Here is a 15,982-nt window from a genome sequence, read left to right on the forward strand (position 1 = left end):
TTAATATATATATATATATATATATATATATATATATATATATATAAAACTGGTTCAAAGGTTGTCGAAGAAAGCTTATTTTGAAACCGCTATAAGGGGGACATTTGTGAAAACCCCAATAGGGTATAAATTGTGTGTCAAACCCTTTCTTTACTAACTTTAATTCTACATTTCAAGTAATCGATTACACTTTTTTTTTTTTTTTTTTTTTTAAAGAGTACTCGACTACAAAATGACACTAAATGCGCATGCCTAAGAAAAATAATATGATTTTCATGCACTTTTAAATTGATTTCATGAATTAAGCTTCCTTAAGATCGTGTTGCTAGACTAATTTTGTGATCCTTGTGTCTTGACTCATGAGAGCATGAAGACAGAGATGTTTTAATAACATCTTTGATTTAAACTTCAGTAGTAAATAAGCTGTAAAGAGTTGGTAAGACTGATACATTTTTCGTAAATCAGTTCAAACTGACCATATAAATGAATTAATTTAAAGCACTGAACGATCCTATTCTGTCATTACTCAAAAAGTTAATGGAAGTCCCTGCATGGCATTTATCATGTATTTAAATGTTTATTTGCCAAAAAAAAGAAAAGAAAAAAAAAAAAATCACCCCTTTGCCATTTCAAAGGAACTACAAGATAGTTACTGAATATCGTCAAAAAGCTAAAAATTACAGAGAAATACTAATTTTAGCTATATCACACAGCCCTATAATGTGAGCTAGATTTACCTTCCACAGACCCATTCATCAGAGCTGTTGTAGCACCAGCTACAGACAACACTAAATCTCCAGCCCTATCATCGTGGTTACGATCTGCCATTATGGACACTGCTGGCGTAGACACTATCTCATCCTCCACCTCCTCTTCTTCATCCCCTTCCATTTCAGGTGGAGGTTCACAGCTCACCACAGTCACTTGGGTACACTTCCCATAGAGGTCAACCACGGCCCACAAACGGGATGGAAGTCCACTGGCCGCCGTGCCGCAGTCCTGCCCGTTTACCCACAGATGCAGCTCCCCTTTCCCATTCCGCTGGATGCCCACACGGTCCCCTTCCCCCAACTGGTCCAGGTCACGACCGTACTCCTCCAGGACTGAACGGCCATCCTTCAACACAGAGCAGCCAGACACGATCCACGAGCCCCCCTTCAGACCTGTGGCACTGCTGGGAAATTCCAGACCAGCTGGGTCCAGCGCAGTTACACCAATCTCTATAGAACCACTCCACGAGTTCACCTGGACACAACGGAACAAAAATGGGAGTAAGACAAGTGATGTCTTACAGGTTGTTTGCCCTAACTGACGAAGTATCAGCACCATGGAATTTTCATTGTTTTCTCCCAGTATAAAATATCTAAAAATGTCTCAAATGATAGAACCCTGGTGCAGTGGTTAATGAAAGTGCGAATTTTTACTCAATGAACAGTAATTTTGAAATATATGTATAAAATCGATCACTCACATGAGATGAAGACTCCATTTTAGTAACCTTATAAAAGTCATTTTATTCCGCATGGATAGGGTCTGTCTGTTTTTCTTTCTGTCTCTGTCTGTCTATCTATCTGTCTGACTTTTTCTTAGCTATAATGTGGTTCGTTCTCGGTGGGGCGCGTGGTGAGTTGAGCATGGTTGCCGCGGTGAATGGCGTGAAGCCTCCACACGCGCTATGTCTCCGTGGTGACATGCAACATGCTCAACAAGCCACATGATAAGATGCACGCGTTGACTGTCTCAGACGCGGAGGCAACTGGGATTCGTCCTCCGCCACCCGGACTGAGGCGAATCACTACGCGACCACGAGGACTTAGAGCGCATTGGGAATTGGGCATTCCAAATTGGGAGAAAAAAAATAAATAAATAAATAAATTTACAAAGTGACTTTGATAAGTTTGCAGGTAAGTGTATAAAACTGGTGTAACTGTGCAAACTGAACTATTAGAAATGGTAACGTTTATTATGGAATTTCCCAGTATGTAGCACTGAATATGCCCCCCCCCCCCCCCAATAATCAAAACAAGCAAGTACAATGATTCAACACCAGTAAAGATTACAGTAAATAATCTATGTCCTTTGATAATGATTTGGATTGAATTTAATGGAAAACTATGCAAGTTGAGCTCCGTGGTGCTGCAGAATTTTTAACAGCCTCCGGAGACGGCGAGCCCACAGTGTGTGCATACGTACCTTCATAGAGAATAATTGTTTCAAATTTTAGAACGCGCCATGCTGTCCGCCAGACGTGTCCAGTGCTCGACCCTCTTAAAATAACCCTCTCACACTTTACCAAAGTTGTGTTGAGAAATATGTTTGGAAGACAAAAACTAATGTGCAAAGAGCAGCCATATTTATATTTGAAAACAATCCAGATATATACTGATAATCATCGGGAAAATCTCCCAATTATCGATACATGAAAACGGCATCAATCCCAAGCCTAGCATATACAAATGAAGAAACGCATCTTCAATAAAATTGTGAGGTAGTTTGTGTATCATATAAAAGATATTGTGAACATTTTATAACTTTCATTAATAACATTAAGCATTATTGCATTATACAACACTTAACATAGATACTTACAACTGAAAATACATTCAAATAGTTATGAAATTCATGAATTTTGAGTTTAATTGGACCCATCTTATTAGATGTCTTTAACTACTATGTACTTAAGTAATGGATACAATGTATTTATTACATACATACGTGTTGTTGCATTGTAGTTACATTTAAAGTACCTGCATTTAATTACATCTGTAGTTACACATTTAACCTTACCTCTAAACCTAAACCTGCTCCAACCTTTACCTCAACCTCAGTAGCAGCAAATGTGAATCTTGTCAGAATTATGAAGAACAAAATGTAGTTAAACAATAATTCATTGTATTGTATGTATTTTACTATTAGTACATAGTAGTTAAAGACACCTAATATAAAGTTGAACCGTTTGATTTAGTATACGAGTGTAGATGAACTACTAATCAGTAAAGAATTACCAATATACTGTAATGTTTGTTACTGGCAAATGGAAGTATAAAGTGTCAACAATATATTTTTTGTTATTAGATGCTCATAAAGGTGATCAGTCAGGAGTGGACTGATGTTGTTTGGTGCAGATTGTAAGGTTTACTTAAAAAAATAACTCGGAAAAAGGTTTATCAGAAAAGGTGTACTTTGTCATGTATCAAGGATCTTTAGTTTCTGAATTCTGCAGTCATTCTTAAAAAGTTACACGTAAAAGTCTTTAAAAAACTGACCTCTGACTGTGCCCCTAAACTTTTGACTATGACCCTAAACAAAAATGTTACAGACCTGCTTTATCACTATTAATCATGCCATCTGCAGTCTCCTAAGCGCAATCATGATTTTAAGCTCAATTACAATTCCTCGCAAGTCGTATGGATTACCTTTATGTCCTTTTTGGATCTTGTAAGTGTTGGGCCCCACTGACTTGCATTGTATGGATATATTCACATCAAATCTCCATCAAAATATCTTTGTTTGTTTTCCGCTGATGAAAAAAGTAATCCAAGTTTGAGATGGCATAAGGGTAAGTAAATGATAAGATAATTATTATTTTTGGGTGAACTGTTCCTTTAAGTTGTATTGAACACAAAACATTCCTTTAAAATGATCACTATCTCACACTGTTCTATGAAATTCAGGCCAGAATGTTGTCTCTAGATTTTGCATCATCACTGCATTCCTTAAATGTCTTTCTGTGAATGGTATGTAGGCTGTCAGTGGAACGGGGCCATGTGTATCTGGGTTAAGGCAGGCTAAGAAGAGGGACAGGCGGCACAGAATGTGATAAAGTCATTTCTCTAATCTGGTTACATAAGTGAACGGTAATCTGCCTAGAAAGTGAGGAAACTGAAAAAGTAAACACAGGAAACAGGAATGAAGAAATAATAGGAATCTAAAACTTGGGCCTAACAAAACAAAAATGTATTTTTCAACATCATGTGAATAATCATGCACAAAGAGTATACATCAATCAGACACAAGATTAAAACCACAAGAGTTGTCAATTGAGCAGAGAAATTTTATTTGAATTTTTACCTTAAATATTAAATAAATTATATTACATTATATTACATTAATATTAATTTTAAAGTCAGTCTTTAGTCCAAAAGAGGGCGCAATAAATACATAAACCAAACAGCACCATTATATTATTGCAAAGAACATTCCTGGCTGTTAAAAAAGAGCATTTCATTTTCAACTAATGTGTATAAAATAAATAAATAAAAAATTTCAGTCGGTCCATATTCTCGCCACTGACCACATGATATTGATGAAACGCCTAATGTTATCAGAAGAGCTGCGGCCCCGAATAAATCCCACCTGATCTATATGTAAAAGAGATGTCATAACTTTACTTAATCGGTTAGCCAGAATTTTGTAAAAAAAAAATTACATCTGGATGAATCAGGGAAATTGGACAGTAACTCTTACACTCTTTCCATTCTTTAATGATTCCGTATTAACTTCTAACAAAAGTGGAGCCAGTTCCGTAACATAAGATCTAAAAAATTCAGGGGCAAAACCATCCGGCCCTGGATACTTGCCTGTAGGTAGGGCCTTAATTACCTCATCAAGTTCCTTCAAAGTTATCTCAGAATCAAGAGAATTTTTTTGCCCAGTCGTCAATTTAGGGAGTTCTAATGGTTCCACAATGTTTCTAATATCTTCATCAGTAGATGAAGATGTGGGAGTATAAAGATCAAGACAGAACTCTTTAAAGGCATTATTAATATCAATGGCCGAGGTAAAAATTTCACCACCAGCGGATTTCACTGAGGGAATGGTAGAAAAAAAACTCTCTCTGCTTTATATATCTAGCCAAAAGCTTCTCTGCTTTGTCCCCTGACTCAAAGTATGACTGTCTTGCCCTGAAAAACCAAAACTCCACTTTCCGTGACAAAATAGTATTATATCTGTATTTCAATCGGGTCAATTCTCTGAGGCCATCAGGCGACATTCGGCGCTTCAGTTCTGCCTCGGCACTTTTAATATTCCCTTCCAACTCCACAAGTACTCGTGCTTTGGATTTTTGGATAAATGAGGCATAATGTATGATCCAACCCCTAAGAACTGCCTTAAGTGCCTCCCAAGCCATGCCCACAGAAAATACTGAGGACCAGTTGGTCTCCATATAGACATTGATTTCAGTCTTTAACATCTGTTGGAAATCAGGATTTTGCAAAAGGGATCCATTAAAGTGCCAGCTGTATGATTTCTTTTTCTCCATATGTGGTAACACCTCTAAACTCACCAGGGTGTGATTTGAGACTAAGATGTTTCCAACTGAGCAATCCACAACAGATGAAATGAGGGACTTAAAAAATCTATTCTAGAATAAATCTTATGGACTGATGAAAATAATTTATAGAGTCTACCAGATGGGTTAAAAAGTCGCCAAATATCTGCAAGACCAAGATTTTTACACATCCTGTGAAGCGTCAATGTTGCTCTAAGGGGCTTACACAATTTTGCTTCACTATAATCAAGGACTGAGTCCATCAAATGATCAAAGTCTCCTCCCAATATTATATCATGAGGGGTGCCAGTGGCTTGCAATGTCCCTTCAAGATCTATAAAAAAGCCCTGATCATCAGCGTTAGGTGCGTAAATATTAGCCAAAATCAACCTTTGCCCCTGAATTTCAGCTAAAACAATAATGACTCTTCCTAATTTATCTTTAATCTGCTTGAGACATTTGAATTGTAGATGTTTACTTATCAATGTAATGACTCCCCTACTCTTACTTGAGCCAACACTAAAGAAAACATGTCCACTCAGTATCTTCCCAAAATTTTCAGCTTCCTGTGAGGAAAGATGAGTTTCTTGAAGAAACACTATTTCATGTTTCTTACGCTTAAGAAAAGAAATAACCTTCCTTCTTTTTATGGGGTGCCCCAACCCATTCACATTCCACATGGAGAAATATAACCCATTCATATTAACATCTGACATTTTGACATATTAGAAAAAATAGATTGTGTCAAAAATAAAATTATAAAGACCACATTCCAACATTAGTGCAACAATCAAACCCTGAACTCCCCCCCCGAACCAAACAAACAGAAAAAAGAAAAACATGTGCATTAACCCTGTGCACAACAGCGCCAACCGGCGTCCATCCCTCTAAACTCAAAAAGTCCATGTACGCCTACAAGAGTCCCCGCGATAACTTTGCCATCGGATTGCTCAAGTCTGGTGCTTCTGCACAAATTTTGTGAGGCAAAATTACATAACAGAAAATACTTTGTAAAACAAACTCCAGCCAATAGGCAGAATAAACACAAAGAACGTGTAGATTCATTCACAGATCTGTCTCGAAGGTGTGTTCCTCCACAAAACAAATTCCAGCCGCTAGCGGAACCAGCACAAAATAAATAAATAAATAATTATAATAAAAAAAAAATAAAATAAAATAAAAAAATATATAAAGCCGTTCAGTTTCCTCGGACAGTCAAACGAGTGTTCAGTGAGCCGGCTCTTCAAAAGTGTAGCAGATGACTTAATCCTCCCAATGTCCTGCAAAAATACTCCACAAAACAAACTCCAGCCAATAGGAGGCATAAGCACAAAGACTGAGCAAATTCATCCACAACTGTCCAGAAGGAGTGTTATTCCACAAAACAAACTCCAGCCGCTAGGCGGAACCAGCACAAAAAGAAACAGTGCAAAAGCAATCCTCCACTGATGTGAGAGTTTCTTGCATTCTTTGAATCAATCACATTTCTCTCGTCGAATTCACAAAGTCCAGGAACAAGAAAATGTTTTGATTCTTCCAAGAAAGCCTTCCTTTACTCCTAGCCTTGCGCAACACAAGATCTTTATCAGATGATCTCAGAAATTTGGCCAGAATTGATCGGGGCCGGTCTCTCTCAGCGGATCTGTGAGCTGGGACTCCGAGCTCGCTCGATTTCCAGCTTATGGCCAGTTATGTCGAGCAGACTTGGGAAGAGCTCATCTAGGAATTTCACCATATCTCGACCTTCTTCATGCTCAGGAATTCCAACAATTCTGACATTATTTCACCGGCTGCGGTTCTCAAGGTCTTCCAAATTTTAAAAAATCTCCCTTCGTTGCTAGTGGATTAGCAGGTAATTCCCTCTCCTATGACTCCAGATAATCGATCAGTTTCTCTACATCTGACAATCTTGTAACCAACTCATTTTCCATCGCCGTAATCGATCAACATATTACAGCGAGATCCTCTAAGTCTGCAACAATCTTCATCAGCATCACAGACATGCTCGCCAGTTGCCGCTGGATTTCTCCCGCCACACCGTCCAGACCGAGTCCCTGGTCTGCGGGCCTGTCAGAGGTTTCAGCTTGAGCACGTAAGTGTCTTTTAATATCTCCAGAGCCTGAGGATTTTGAATCATTTGCCATGTTGACTTCAAAGAACAAATATGTAGCAGGGTGTATCGAATCTCACCGGATTATAACAAAAAAATAACAATAATTGCTGTGTGTGAATATCCCAGGAGATCAGTAGTTACAGAAATACTCAAATCAGCCCATCTGGCAACAACAATCATGCCACGGTCCAAATCACTGAGATCACATTTTTCCCCCATTCTCATGGTTGATGTGAACATTAACTAAAGCTCCTGACCCGTATCTGCATTATTTTATGCACTGCACTGCTGCCACATGATTGGCTGATTAGATAATCGCATGGATGATTGTTGGTGCCAGACAGGTTGGTTTGAGTATTTCTGTAAATACTGATCTCCTGGGATTTTCACACACAACAGTCTCTAGAATTTACTCAGAATGGTGCCAAAAACAAAAAAAAACATCTAGTGAGGGACAGTTATGCAAATGGAAATGCCTTGTTGATGAGAGAGGTCAACAGAGAATTGCCAGACTGGTTCAAACTGACAAAGTCTACGGTAACTCAGATAACCACCCTGTACAATTGTGGTGAGAAGATTAGCATCTCAGAAAGCTATTCTGAGATGCAGGTTGGCACTGTTTTGGCGGCACGAGGGGGACCTACACAATATTAGGCAGGTGGTTTTAATGTTGTGGTTGTGGTCCACTGGTATATTGCAGAGGCCGAAAATCGGCCAATATTCTGACTTTTTTTTATTAACACATCGGCCGATAAATTGTCCTGTTTGTCCGATTTTCTTCTTGAGGGTGCTGAAAATTGCCTGCTTGTACGTGAAGCGACTGAGATATGTAAATGTCCAGTCACAGTTAATTTTGTTAAGTGCATCGTGTTACTACAATAATAGACCGGTGTGCAACACAGTGTCATTTAAACGGTCCGCATTTCAGAGATGCGGCAGAGGTGTTTGAGCTCATAATGTTAAAGTGCTCCACTGTTTCATTCTCCCTCTCTCTCCTCAACAGTTCCCTCTAACTTTTAACTGTCCTGTCTAATGATAAAAAAGCAAATATCAATAAAACTAATATCATATATACCTTCTGAAAATATGCACATACACTGGTGGCCAAAAGTTTGGAATAATGTACAGATTTTGCTGTTTCGGAAGGAAACTGGTACTTTGATTCACCAAAGTGGCATTCAACTGATCACAAAGTATAGTCAGGACATTACTGATGTAAAAAAACAGCACCATCACTGTTTGAAAAAAGTCATTTTTGATCAAATCTAGACAGGCCCCATTTCCAGCAGCCATCACTCCAACATCTTATCCTTGAGTAATAATGCTAAATTGCTAATTTGATACTAGAAAATCACTTGCCATTATATCAAACACAGCTGAAAGCTAATTGGTTCATTAAATGAAGCTTAACATTGTCTTTGTGTTTGTTTTTGAGTTGCCACAGTATGCAAGAGACTGGCATGTCTTAAGGTCAAAATTAGGTCAAAAACGGCAAAAAAGAAACAGCTTTTTCTAGAAACTCATCAGTCAACCATTGTTTTGAGGAATGAAGGCTATACAATGCTTGAAATTGCCACAAAAAAAATTCATACAAAGGTGTACACTACAGTCTTCAAAGACAAAGGACAACTGTCTCTAACAAGGACAGAGAGAGATGTGGAAGGCCAGATGTTCAACTAAACAAGAAGATAAGTACATCAGAGACTCTAGTTTGAGAAATAGACACCTCACATGTCCTCAGCTGACAGCTTCATTGAATTCTACCCGCTCAACACCAGTTTCATGTACAACAGTAAAGAGAAGACTCAGGGGTGCAGGCCTTATGGGAAGAATTGCAGAGAAAAAGCCCCTTTTGAAACAGAAAAATAAAAAGAAAAGGTTAGTGGGCAAAGAAACACAGACATTGGACAACAGATAATTGGAAAAGAGTGTTATGGATCTTAACCCCATTGAGCTTTTGTGGGATCAGCTAGACTGTAAGGTGCGTGAGAAGTGCCCAACAAGACAGCCACATCTATGGCAAGTGCTACAGGAAGTGTGGGGTGAAATGTCACCTGAGTATCTGGACAAACTGACAGCTAGAATGCCAAGGATCTGCAAAGCTGTCATTGCAGCACATGGAGGATTTTTTGATGAGAACTCTTTGAAGTAGTTTAAGTTTAAATGTAAATTTTTTTTTAAATTGTAATAGTAATTTTTCACATTATTAATGTCCTGACTATACATTGTGATCAGTTGAATGCCACTTTGGTGAATAAAAGTACCAATTTCTTTCCATAAGACCAAAATCTGTACATTATTCCAAACCTCTGGCTGCCAGTGTGTGTACACACACACACACATATATATATATTTATACATATACATATACATTATATATATATACATATACATATATATATATATATATATATATATATATATATATATATAGATAGATAGATAGATAGATAAATATCTATATATATATATATATTTGTTGAAAAGTATTATATTTTAATTTAATTAATACTTTTTATCTGTAAGACTTTATGCAGCTCTTTTGACAAGTAATTTTCATCAAAAATCTGAGGCTTTTTTATTTGTTGCTTAAATATCGAGTTAGTATTGATACCAAAGCACCAGGGCTGGTATCGTACCGAAACCAACATTTGGTATCGGAGCAATCCTACAGACCAATCACAGCAGTTTCCAAAGGATAAAGGATAGTTCATCCAAAAATGAAAATTCTCTCATCATTTACACACCCTCATGCCATCCTAGATATGTATGACATTCTTTCTACTGCAGAAAACAAAAGCAGATTTTTAGAAGAATATCTCAGCTCTGTAGGTCCAAACAATGTAAGTGAATGGTGATCAGACCTTTGTCGATCCAAAAATCACATAAAGGAAACATAAAAGTAATTCATAAGATCTTCAGAAAAAATATGATAAGTGTGGGTGAGAAACAGATCAATATTTAATCGTTTTTACTCTAAATCTCCACTTTCACTTCCAGATGTGAAAGTGAAACTAAACAGGCACCACATGTCACTTTCAGATGTAAAAGTGAAAGTGGAGATTTAGAGTAAAAAAAATAAAATAAAAAAGACTTACATTTTTGACCATTTCTCCCCCACACCTATTATTTTGCTTCTGAAGATATAGATTTAACAACGGGAGTCTTACTGATTACTTTTATGTTTTCTTTATATGATTTTTGGAAGGTCTGATCACTACAGAGCTGAAATATTATTCTAAAATCTTAATTTGTGTTCTCCAGAAGAAAGAAAGTCATACACATCTGGGATGGCATGAGGGTGAGTAAATGATGAGAGAATTTTCATTTTTGGGTGAACTATTCATTTAAGCTCTTCATTTCAAATCTGGAGAAATGCTGTCAATTCCTCTTCCATGTCAATGTATTAGTTTTTGTAGGCTATGTTAATTTAATAGCCAAAATATTTGGAATTTGTGAATGAGAAAATACGTTTTTTTTTTCCAGTAACAATGCACCTATGCAATGTAAAGATCATACAATTTTGTAATTATTGAAACATGCCATTTTTGAATTAACTGCTTAAATTATAACATAAAAGGATGACATTTTATAAGGTTAAAATAGTAAACAATTGCCCCTCTAAAGGTAAAAAATGCCCATGGAAATCAAATGAAAAGTTGATTTCTGACTCTGGTTCCATCTGACCTATACAGGAATTGAGAAAAGTAGTTCTTATTGATTTTTCAGAAAAAAAGAAAAAGAGAAAAAAAACACAATCTGTCTAGGTCTGAAACGATTAGTCGACATTATCGACAAAGTCGACAATAATAAATTGTTGACAAACATTTTAGTTGTCGAATAGTCATTTGATCTCATTTAAAGTAACATGAGATCACATTAAACTCTAATCATTCATGACGCGCGAGAACAGCACTGCAGTTCACGCCTGACTGAGGAGAGGGAGGAGACACCGCTCACAGTCCAGATGCACTTTAAACTTTCCAAACAGCTTCAGGTGATGTAGATCACAAAGTATGAGGGAATTATAATGCAAAAATACAAAATAAGTAAATACAGAAGCACTCTTGTTGTGGAATAAGTGGAGCTGGAGTTGCCGCTCCACTGAAGCAAAACTTGTGTGTTGAGCATCTTTAAAGGAAACACCCTGGCGTTACATCTTAAATGCAGTTATAATTAAAGTTTAAATCATACGGTAGCATATCATTTAAATAACTACAAACTCCGAAACTGGCATTTCTCTGTGCGGTCAGTGTCTCTTCAATGAGTTGCATGAATGTCCCGATTCATAGGGGGAAGAGACTGAAACTGCACCCGGCTGAGGCACACTCTGTCATAGGGACGCTCATCCCCGAAGCGCACATGCTTAATGCAGCTAGATTATAACGTGATGGCTCGCAACTTATTGAATCATAATGTATGTCACTGTGCATTTCTTATCGTGAAGAAAATTGGCAATACGCAGCTTTATTAATAAGAGAGAGTTTGTTTTTTTGTGAGTTAAAGATGGATTGAAGTGAACAGAAAGGTGAGAGAGGGTAGTCTTCGCCCCATTATAAACTACAACAAAACACATTTTTGATTTGTTTTTTTGTTTTGTTTTGTTTTTGGCTTGTTTTCCAATAGAAATATCTAAAACTCCTTTAAAACAATGTACATTTTCTTAAGCAGCTATACTGCAGAAGAAAAAATTGTTATCTGAGAATGTTGAATATAATATTAAAAATACAAATATTTGAAAATATCTAAAAATCTTAAAAAAAAAAAAAGATGTATTCACCTGAGAAGCAGCATATAAGATATTTAGACTTGCTTTTAGAGAAAAGATCTTGAATATAAGTGTATTTTGTGTTTACTGCACTTGCAGAAGTATAACCAAGTGAAAAAATACACTCATATACAAAATACATTCTATTAAAGCAAGTCTAAATATCTTATATGTTGCTTTTCAAGTAAATGTATCTTTTTTTTAATGATTTTTAGACTATTTTAAATGGAAAACAAGACAAAACACTTGATAACACCAGAATTTGTTTGCAGTGAGTTTCTTTACTGAATTAAACTTGATAAAAATATTTTTTTTCCTCATTTAATTCAGTGAATGTCATTTAGAGGTATTTTTAAAAGATGATTTTGTCCGTTTTATTGTTAGTAAGCACGTTTATTACAACCTTTTAAGTCGGGGCACAAGTTGAATAATCGGTTAAGAGCTAATGATTAATTGTTGTAATAATAGCCGATAATCAAAGCAATCTAATAATCATTCTAATAATCGTTAGATTAATCGATTATCAAAATAATCATTAGTTGCAGCCCTATATACAGGTGCATCTCAATAAATTAGAATGTTGTGGAAAAGTTCATTTATTTCAGTAATTCAACTCAAATTGTGAAACTCGTGTATTAAATAAATTCAATGCACACAGACTGAAGTAGTTTAAGTCTTTGGTTCTTTTAATTGTGATGATTTTGGCTCACATTTAACAAAAACTCACCAATTCACTATCTCAAAAATTAGAATACATCATAAGACCAATAAAAAAAACATTTTTAGTGAATTGTTGGCCTTCTGGAAAGTATGTTCATTTACTGTATATGTACTCAATACTTGGTAGGGGCTCCTTTTGCTTTAATTACTGCCTCAATTCGGCGTGGCATGGAGGTGATCAGTTTGTGGCACTGCTGAGGTGGTATGGAAGCCCAGGTTTCTTTGACAGTGGCCTTCAGCTCATCTGCATTTTTTTGGTCTCTTGTTTCTCATTTTCCTCTTGACAATACCCCATAGATTCTCTATGGGGTTCAGGTCTGGTGAGTTTTCTGGCCAGTCAAGCACACCAACACCACTGGTGTCATTTAACCAACTTTTGGTGCTTTTGGCAGTGTGGGCAGGTGCCAAATCCCGCTGGAAAATGAAATCAGCATCTTTAAAAAGCTGGTCAGCAGAAGGAAGCATGAAGTGCTCCAAAATTTCTTGGTAAACGGGTGCAGTGACTTTGGTTTTCAAAACACACAATGGACCAACACCAGCAGATGACATTGCACCCCAAATCATCACAGAATGTGGAAACTTAACACTGGACTTCAAGCAACTTGGGCTATGAGCTTCTCCACCCTTCCTCCAGACTCTAGGACCTTGGTTTCCAAATGAAATACAAAACTTGCTCTCATCTGAAAAGAGGACTTTGGACCACTGGGCAACAGTCCAGTTCTTCTTCTCCTTAGCCCAGGTAAGACGCCTCTGACATTGTCTGTGGTTCAGGAGTGGCTTAACAAGAGGAATACGACAACAGTAGCCAAATTCCTTGACACGTCTGTGTGTGGTGGCTCTTGATGCCTTGACCCCAGCCTCAGTCCATTCCTTGTGAAGTTCACCCAAATTTTTGAATCGATTTTTCTTGACAATCCTCATAAGGCTGCGGTTCTCTCTGCTGGTTGTGCATCTTTTTCCTTCCACTCAACTTTCTGTTAACAGCACTCTGTGAACAGCCAGCTTCTTTGGCGATGAAAGTTTGTGGCTTACCCTCCTTGTGAAGGGTGTCAATGATTGTCTTCTGGACAACTGTCAGATCAGCAGTCTTCCCCATGATTGTGTAGCCTAGTGAACCAAACTGAGAGACCATTTTGAAGGCTCAGGAAACCTTTGCAGGTGTTTTGAGTTGATTAGCTGATTGGCATGTCACCATATTCTAATTTTTTGAGATAGTGAATTGGTGGGTTTTTGTTAAATGTGAGCCAAAATCATCACAATTAAAAGAACCAAAGACTTAAACTACTTCAGTCTGTGTGCATTGAATGTATTTAATACACGAGTTTCACAATTTGAGTTGAATTACTGAAATAAATGAACTTTTCCACAACATTCTAATTTATTGAGATGCACCTGTATGTCTGAAATAGATGCTTGATGTCTGTTGACTTTGATGGTCGACCATGTGAAGCTTAAGCAGTTGTGATAAGTACTTTCGAAAATTCCCCAAATGAAAATATTTAAATGTAAGCAATTACTCATTTTCATGCACCACTTCACTTTTGTAAACCACTTGCCAAATATAAAGACTTGCAAAAATGGTGCATCGTGCACCATTATGGATTAAGATACATGATAAGACGTGTCTGATCGAGAGGGGACAAAAGCTCTACACCTAATTTGTTTGCAGTCAGACTTAACCTTGTTCTGAAACTGTGAGGACATTTTATTTATAAACACTCGGTTATCAAGACTGTCTCAATGTGCAAGAAGAACGACCTTTCAATATGCAGCAACACCATCCTTTTCTGGTGGTCAAAGTCATTGACCGGGTTATTTATGAGTGAGGATGAGCTGATATCTCTGACCTCACTCAAAGTGATTCTTGTGATTGATTCTTGTGCCCTTGAATAATCTGGAAATATCATCAAACAACTCCTGGCTTTATCAGATTTACTATTAAAATCATAGCTTCTTTAAGACATCCATGCACTACAAAGAGCCAAATGTGAAAGTGTGAGAGATTTCCTGCTGTACAGCCATATGCAATCTTAGTAGAGTGCAAGGTCACTCAAAATGAAAAATCCATTCCCAGCACAGGCTAGGTACATGAAATAAAAAGCTGCTCAGCCTCCTAATGAAATATATTAAGTGGGATGAAGGTAGGATATCCCAAGTTAGAGGGGAAAGGTAAAACTTGTTTACATGGAACAGCCTCAAATATGTGAACCGATACACACCAGATCTCCGGAAACATAATAGTAACAACACATAAGTAATATGAAGAAAATACATGCTTGCGGTCTACTGCCATTTTTGTGTCATTTCATTCCTATGTGCTGTGTCACTTGTAAGGTGATATTACAGTCCTTTATCTGCTGTTTTCAACAATGTGTTGCCTATAGGGTTAACGTGAACATAGTAGTAGGGTTGGGCAATATGCAAGAAATATTTTCAAGATATTTGTATTAAAAAAATATTGTGATATCTGATTACATCATCAACCCCCCTACCCCCACTGCCTAGCCTACTATGTAAATGTACTACCTACCTGACTCACGTAATGAGTAATACAAATAGGATTAAAAAATATAAAAAAATTAAATAAAAATAAAAACATTAAAAATGAAAACATTAAAACCTACACCAAGCAGAACTGGCATCACATTCTTCGCTTTCCCCTCATGTCTCGCAATCCGAAAGTTCTTGTGTGTGTCTGTGACAAGCACACGTATACACACACACCATAATTTTATTTAAAAAGAATCCTTTAGTTTAATTCCATGCTGCCAAATTAAAAACTTTTCTTTATGGAGTGGATGATGAATACAAGTTGATGTCACAAAGCTATATGTTTTGAATAACTTTTGAATAAAAGTTTTTCATAAAGACTAATGTTCTGACACTCATTATTTTCGCCTCTGTGACTTTTTAGGAATGAAACATGAACAGAATTTTATGGCATTAAAAAAAATGTCAGTGGCCATTCAATGACAATCATCTTGCGTTTGGCACTTCATAAGTGCTTAATATACTTTCATCTGACACGCGCATCTGTGTTTGATGTGCGTGTCGCAAGTGCTATCTCCACACAAGTGCTCGCAGGTCCAGCAGGCTTTCCGATATTTCC

The 15,982-nt window shown here is 37.0% G+C and overlaps 1 protein-coding gene across 2 annotated transcripts in view; it reads right to left on the minus strand.

Moving 5' to 3' along the window:
- Positions 1-15,982, minus strand: part of LOC127423066 (neuralized-like protein 4) — a 45,729-nt gene that overhangs the window by 27,766 nt on the left and 1,981 nt on the right. For both annotated transcript variants that reach the window (XM_051667086.1, XM_051667085.1), the window contains exon 2: positions 738-1,245. In XM_051667086.1, coding sequence (XP_051523046.1) covers positions 738-1,245 — 508 coding nt within the window. The remainder of the gene's footprint in view (positions 1-737; positions 1,246-15,982) is intronic.

Source organism: Myxocyprinus asiaticus, chromosome 32 (assembly GCF_019703515.2).
Source record: "Myxocyprinus asiaticus isolate MX2 ecotype Aquarium Trade chromosome 32, UBuf_Myxa_2, whole genome shotgun sequence".
NCBI classification, from domain to species: domain Eukaryota; kingdom Metazoa; phylum Chordata; class Actinopteri; order Cypriniformes; family Catostomidae; genus Myxocyprinus; species Myxocyprinus asiaticus.